Source organism: Cariama cristata, unplaced genomic scaffold (assembly GCF_000690535.1).
Source record: "Cariama cristata isolate BGI_N322 unplaced genomic scaffold, ASM69053v1 scaffold14501, whole genome shotgun sequence".
Lineage (NCBI taxonomy): Eukaryota > Metazoa > Chordata > Aves > Cariamiformes > Cariamidae > Cariama > Cariama cristata.
This window is the reverse complement of record NW_009601084.1, coordinates 33446-41420: the sequence shown is the minus strand read 5'-3', so window position 1 is coordinate 41420 and position 7975 is coordinate 33446. Positions and strand designations below refer to the sequence as shown.

At 37.1% G+C, this 7975-nt stretch overlaps 1 protein-coding gene across 1 annotated transcript; it reads right to left on the bottom strand.

Moving 5' to 3' along the window:
* Window positions 1-5127: 5127 nt before the first annotated feature.
* PTH (parathyroid hormone) lies at window positions 5128-6282 on the bottom strand. Its single transcript, XM_009710315.1, has 2 exons — window positions 6197-6282; window positions 5128-5401 (listed from the first exon to the last, which is right to left on the bottom strand). Exons 1-2 carry the CDS (start codon window positions 6280-6282, stop codon window positions 5128-5130), a joined length of 360 nt encoding a protein of 119 aa, XP_009708617.1.
* Between the last annotated feature and the right edge of the window lie 1693 nt (window positions 6283-7975).

Sequence of the window (7975 nt, the reverse complement as noted above, 5' to 3'; positions counted from 1 at the left end):
GCTCTTCGCCTCCCGCCGGCCGCCGCGGAAAGGTAATTGGGAAACATGAGGTAGATGAGCCAAGCTTTCCCCTCTAGAGCTACCCTGAGGGGATGATAACTGGGCAGCTGCCTTTCCGCTGGAGCTCGGTCAGTGTTTACACACGGGTGTTCTGAGGAACAACTGTTACCGGTTTTGTATGGGCAGCACGTACCCAGCACCACAGCCTCTAGTCTAGCCCCATGGTACTCCGGCACTGTCATCATCTATCCCTGCCTGGCACAGAAGAAAAAGGCAAAGAAGGATGTAATACAGTTTAGCTAGACGAGCTGACATCTCTGCTATCTCAGCCTCCATCCTAAAACTGATTCCTGGTTTAAATTACAACTATAATTTTTAGGTTTGTACAATCCTATAGGTTATATACAGTATGTGTAATCTACAGTCTACTTAGGAATATAATTGGTGATTATGGTTTTCATTCCATAATACCTCAGCAGAACGATCATGTCCCACATTGTAGGCAACTTCAGTGTACTGAAGTGTCGCGGTTGTTGAGATGACACTAAACCCTTTGCAGTCCTCATGGGGGAGAATAAACTGATACCAAGCCCCAACTGCATCCAGATCTAAAGATAACATTTGTCTCTTTTCTAAGATTCTCTATAGCATCGTTATTAAATACAGGCGGAGCCTGACTTCCATATCAGGTGAAAGGACTGTAGAACTCTAGACAATAAGTATATTGAAGCAAATTTGAATTAGTGGGGAGTTTGGGAGGAGGAAGAGAAGGAGCAAATCTCTGCCCAAACGTTTGAATGTTTATTTATTCTCCTTTGTGCACTGTGGCATGCCACTCTAGTTGCACCATGGATATTTTGGGGCAGCCCCACTGTGAAGATCAACCACCATGTACAGCGTCTTCTCAGAGTCTCATAAAATGCTATTCTAAGTCACTGTTGGACCAGACCTCCCAGGGAAAACATGCAGGTAAGAGGGAACATGAATCTATATCCTACTGATGACTATATTCACCTTGAGCAGGGGTTCTGATTTAACCTCTGGTGGAGGAAGTCGACAAATTTGCTGTCGGATTCCAGAGACTGGAACTGTACAGCCAATGCCTCTTGTGTGCTTCTTACATACCTTACAGAGCATCCTCCTCTTTCAGGGGCACCTAAGTATTAATCTAAAGATTTGGTGATTGTACATGTCTGGACTTGCCTGATGCATTAGCAGATCTGACTGCTTCAAGCAGGGAATATTACATAGACAAGTGGTACACCTTATACACATTGGGGACAAGAGGGAAAGAGGGGGCAATAGAGCAAGGATTTGTGCCTTTGCTATACCAAAAAGCCCCATAGAAGACAGAAGCTTTCCTACAATATACAGCAAAACATGTATCTGTTAAATTAATTCTCTTTTCCATCTTTTAACAATAGCCACAGAGATACACCACACAGTTCTAGAAATCCACCAGCAGAACAATGACGGCCAAGCAGCCCGCACAAAAGCTGTTAGAATGCGCTAACTGGGCGAGGAGTCAGATGTTATGTGCCATTTAACAGTGAGCTGAGCAATATTAAACAGCAGTATTTACAGCAGACAAGGTTAGAAGCAGCTAAGAAAGCCAAAACACTAGCAGTTAAATCACTAGCAGTACTTTTTACCTACAGATCTTACAATTTATCTAGTTTTTATTAGAGTTCTTGTGATTTTGGCTTTGTTAATTTTTCATGGGTTTGGTTTTTTTTCACATGCTAATGTTTTACTTCCCCTGAGGATGGTTATTGAGATTAGTGCTTCTTGTTTCAATGAGTCACAAGTGAGAGGCACAATAATATTCTTCTCACTGAGAATTTTATAAAAAACTGATGTGTACAATAGATATCCATCTGCACAGGATAGGTCTTCGAGGACACAAGCCTTGGCAAAAAGCCCTTGTCAGATCATAAAGCAAAGTTTTCTGCCTTGAAAGGAAGTATGTTCATAGAAACCACATTCTTCAGGGATGAAAGAGGCCTTCTAGAGACACCCCATCTTTGGAAGGCTGATCCTGTGAATGTGAAGGGATGCGGACCTAAGACTTTTCTAATTTCATCTCACTGTAACAGGGGACATAGGAAGTCTCCTCTGGCAGTCACATGCATGTCCGAGACTGTTGTGAAGTGCAGGTTCACTTAGTGTTTACACTGCACTCAGGTACACAACCCAGCAGAGACTTAAGGCACATTCCAGTGCATGCATGGGAAAAGAACTTGAGCATACCCAAGAGACATGCCACTGTCTCCTCCAGTGACATTGGCCGGAGATGACGTTTTGGCTCGTTCTAGCTAAAAGCTCCATATTCAGCCATGTGCAAGCTCAATCCTTCACCTCTCTTTCCTTGTTCTTTTAGAAAGATAGGTAGGCAATACCATTTATCTCTCCGTACGTTTGTAATTTGTCATATCTTTATCGTGCCTCTTTCTATTTATTTCTTTTCTGACTGCTGTTGTTACCATTTATTATCATACATAAGCACTTCAGTGGCCCTATTATTTCTTACTATCCTCTTTCTTGTCCCTTTAATCCGTGAAAGCAAGATGACCAAAATTGCACATGTTAGTCCAGGTGAAGATGAATCTTTGCAATATATCATGGTATTAAAATATTTTTGATAACATCCTCTGCCCCACTGTGAACGTTGTGCTGTTTTGACTGCTGCTACACTGATCAGATGTTTAAGCTAAAAAGCTGTAACAAATCTGTTTTCTAGATAATTACCAATAGTAAGTAATTTCATTCAAATTACTTTTTTTTTTCTAATCGGCATTACCTAGCACTAATTCATCTGCCACTGTGCTGTCTTTAGTCCTTCTGAAGAGTCATACTGTATGTGGGCAAAGCAAACATGATTTTAGCCATAAATGAGACAGTGCTGAGCATAGTTTGTCTGTGGCCATGTTTCTAGCTAGACAAAGTTCAGTGGTGCATCCTCTGTCTCTGACCCTGAAGCCCTTTATAAGCAACAAGTATTTTTTGAAGTGTACAGAAAGTTTAAATATTTGTGTTAGCATCTTTCATCTACTGGATAGCTGAAGATTAGGAAGAACAAGTTGTTTAGATAATAGAATTCTTTGTTTAGATCAAAATGAAACAGTTCATGAATTTGGCACTTGAAGATTATATAGTTTCTGCACATGTGTCATTATTGTAAGGGGACATAGATAGGTTTGTGCTAGATAAACACCTTTTGTTTAACCATCAATATGATTTTGTGTGCAGGAAAGACAAAAGGAAAAATAAAAATTGCTTTCATCATTATTTTTGTATTTATATTGCTGAAATAAAATAAAATGGCTTAATAATCTTGCCCCAAATGCTAAATTATATCAGAATAGTTACAGATCAGTCAGTTGTTATGCTTTAAAATAATGTCCAAGAGCTTTTGGTCCACTTTATTTGGTAATACATAAGTGAGACATAGGTACAAAAATGCAATTTTATTTCTTTAAGTTAGCACAGATGTCTGATAAAAGAATAAATAGAAAGTGCACTTAAAGGCCTCGATTCTACAAATAGACAAGTGGCATGGAACCCTTGCCTGTGTGTGGGGCACACCGATATGCACAGACATACCATCTGCTTGCAGCATCAGGGCCTTTACATTACTAGAAGTGTAGCCAAGATTAGGAACTACAGTTCACCAGTTACAAATACCTTTCTAGCCTCCAGCAGATTGTATGTATATTTGTAATGATTTATGAGTTTTTTACTAGGTTCCCCAAGGCATGCTAGACATCAAACAAACAAGTAAGAAGTGATATGGCAACATACATACAGACACTTTGGCTTAGAGCAGCAATTCATCTGTGTTTGAGCTCTGTCAATGGCAAATTTGGAGGCAATCACCATTGTTCCTACTGAGAAAACATTTTTATTAGTCAGAAATTATTGACGGTCCTAAGCACATGTGTGCATATACCATTCAAAATGATTTTGTATTTGCTACTTTTTAAAATTATTGTTATCAGAATTTATTTTTTCCATCCATATTTATGTCCAATTCTTTTTGAGTCCTGCTTAGGATTTGAATGTATTACAGCTAATGGTTCCTCTCCCAGGTTGATTTCTGCATGTTACTGGTTCTCATTTTGGGGATTTGGCAAACTGAGATCCCAATTCTACAAAAAATTGTGTATCAAAACGAGCAATTTTATTTATGAGAGCCACTGGTCTCACAAACAAAAAATACTTACACGAGGCCTAACACAACATACAGAAATTCAGAGATAGATAGTTTACAGAGAAAATGAGGGACAAAAAAATATATATTGCAAGATTTTTGTTTCAATTGTAATTGTCTGGTATAGAATCATTTTCCAGTTCTATAGTTAGGACCATGCTTAGCTAAGCGCTACCATCTCTGCACCCACTATTTCTGCAGTTATTTATCAGTTATCATCTTTTGGAGGAGGGGAAGGTAATCAAACCTTCCTTTCATTTCAGTATTTTGCAAAATTTCATTCTTCTATTTCGTACAGTATTTGTTTTAATTTTATCCCATTGTACTTTAATCTTAAGCTTTGCCTTCCTACTTTAGTTTTTTATGTTTGCACTCTTTAATCCTAAATTATTTTCATACAGCTTTTGCTATGTAGTTAATGTTCATCTGATTTTAGGCCTTCTGAAAATAAATGTGGATTTAAGTTTACATATTTTCATCAGTACAAAGTTAAACAAAATTTAACACTAGGCAAAATGGTGCCCTATTCTGGAGACAGGTTCTACTACATTTATTCACTGTTGGTTAGCAGTACAAGTAGGCCTAGTGATTACATACAAATGTTGTCCATGTAGGAGCAGTAGAACTGGTCTTAAATGATTTTTCAACTTCCTTACTGTTTTGGGTTTCTTTTTCATTTTATGCTGGAAATTTAAAAGATACATTAGCCATTTAAAAGATAGCCAGAAATTAGTAGCAATGGTCATGGATGGCCTGTAAATATATTTTATTATTTGATTGTGAAATGTCTAACTCAATGGGGCTACAATCTTGAATGGAGCCTTTAATCCTTATTGCAGTTTAAACCAACAATAATAAAATGCCCTACTTGATCAATGATACACAGACATGTGCTTACTTGGACAGACATTTTTTCATTATGGCTTTGTTTTAAAGAGTACATCCATGTAAGCTTTGTCCAGATCAATGGATTTCCTCTGCATTGCTGCCCGCAAATGCTCAGGGAGAAGCCTCCGACTTCTTATCTCACCCAGGACAATATCATCCTTGTTTCGAGGCCTCTGGGTCCTAGCATCCTCGAGGGCACTGTGCACATCCTGCAGTTTCATCTGAAGCCAGTCCTGTCTCTCCACGGTGTGTCGATGCTCTCCAAGATTATGCATTAATTGCATCTCACTCACTGATCTTTTCCTGCATGAAAGAAAAGCAAAGAAAGAGACTCATAGTGGCCATTCCTGAATTCTAGATCTTCACTTAAAAACCCAGGTTTGGGAACTTTTGTGAGGTATCACAATACAGAGCCGTAGAACCTACCTTTCTAATTTGTAAGGGATAGAATGACATCTGGAGAAGAGAAGGAGAGTGGATGGTGATTTGTTATTGGTAATGGATATATGAGTAAGAAGGCATCAAAAATGTCAAGTAGTCCAGTTTTGTGGCAATATTGTTTCACTATGTATTTATCATTTATTTTAGTTGTTGTAGATGAGCTTAGGGCTTATACGATAATAGGTAACTGATTAATAAAACTATGGCATTTGTTCAGCAGTAGTTTTCTGTGAACACTAGAGCTAAGGAAGCATGATTTCCTGTGGATTTGTGTCTCAGTGCTGATTGATGTTAGTGTCTAAGTGCGAGTTTCAGCTAGATTCTCACAGTGTAAAAAAGATGCTCTCCTGTGTAGACCTTCCCAAGCATCCAATAAGACTTGCAGCTTACCCAATGATATTGCTAAGAGAACACTTAAATTATTTTTCTCTCTCTACTCAGCTGCCTGTTTTCAAAAAATGTGTAAGAACTCAGAGTATCTGAGATTTCTACAGCTGTATCTAGAGCGGAGAATTTGGCCAGCTTGGCCAAAGGGTTCAAAAGCAGGGACAGAAAGACTTGCATACATATAAACTTATATACAGACAAACCAGCTATGTTCTCAAGAACAGCTAAAGTCATCCTCCAAAGTTTGGAAGCATATAATAATGTACTTACATCATTGGTCTTCCATCAGAGTTTGTAAAAAAGCACATGGCATATAAAATGATTGCAGTCCTGGCCAGATTTTTTATAGAAGTCATTTTGTCTACAAAGATAGAAATGAATACATGTATAAATCTGTATTTCAAGTGATTTCTGTTAATTCCAAAGAAATCTAGTTTAGAAAAAAAAAGTTGAAGAAAGCCTTCAGGGAAGGAATTTTGAAAAACTTTTTTTTTTTTTTTTTTTAAATGGGTTACAGCAAGGAATGCAAATGAAGAATTTACTTCTAATATTAATTTTGTGAGCAAGTATTTGTGAACTTACTATTACTTCGTAGGCAAGTCTAAGAACTTTGGTCAGCTTTAGTTGTCCTGCATAAACATCATATAGCTGCCCATCTCTTGGATAATTCGATGAAAAGCACCATGTTCTTCCAATAGTAGTAGTAGTAGTATTATTGCTATTATCATTATAATATATAATTTATATTTTATATGCTCCAAGTATGTTGAAATACTTGTATATAGCTATGCAAGGGAAAAGTTTTGTTCTTTTATCTATTTCGTTTGCATATTCTTTAGAATGAAGAGGCTGACATTTTTCTTGACAATTTTGCATAGAGGCATAACTCTATTGAGTTATGTCATTCCCCATTTAATTACGTAAGAGAAATCAGAATTGATCTCCTCATTTTTTTTCAGTGATAATCCTGCATTGCCAGTATGAATTCCACTCTGCTTTGTACATCATCAGCAAAACTGCCATTTGGGATATATTTGAAAAATATTTATTACTGATGATGCTACAACAGGCAGAAATGACACAGTCCAAATATCAGTTTCCAGTTTGGATTTTCAGTATTGGCAGCCAGAAAAGGCATCTTTTTGTTATAGCTTAAGAAAGTTGATACACAGTAACTGAAACTTAAGAAATATAAAACTCCACAATGCCATTTTTGCAATATTTTCTGCAGCTTTGCTCTAGGTCAGAAAAGCATTTATTACATTGTGTCTTACATGATAGTATGAATGTGGTCCTAGCGGTCCATCTAACACAATATTACACATTCAGGAGTTGAATTCACTTCAAGATATTTCTAACTCACTGTCTCAGATTTTTTCACTTCACAAATTTGGTTCAGATAATAAAACAGTTTGATCTTACTACTATTCACTTTATTTTTAAGATAGTCTGAAAAGAAGTTAACATAAAAATGAATAAAGAATCAATGATAAAGTTTTCTAAATAAGTCTTCTAGAGAACTTGGAAATAAAATAGAGTATACTTACCAGATAGTATCTTAAACAGATTTCTAGTTTGGGTATGTCGGCAGATGACTGTCTCTTGATGTCAAGTATATTTAAAGACTACTGAATTGGTTTAGTGGACCCCTTAAATGTAACTTTAAAATAGAGCTTCTAAGTAACTTAGAAGCCCTTTTATTGTCTCAGTTGATGTCACTCTCAACACACACCCTCCTGACCCTCATGTACCCACCCTCGGATGCTTTTGTTAATTTGGCATTTACAGGGAAAAGAAAGGTCTCAGCAAAAAGAAAGTATCCTGGGTAGCTATGAAGAAGTTTGACTTTTAAATTCAGATTGCCTATTACTCATAGATTTGTGCCCAAGATAGTGTGATCTCTCGAGCTGTTGGAAGGATTTACAAAGAAAACTTTGTGTTGTTAAATGCAGGCAGGTAAAACTTAAATTAAGCAGTGAGGTTAGTGATCTACAAATGCAAGATTAAAACAAAACACTGAAAAACTAACACCTATAATACTTCTGGGAA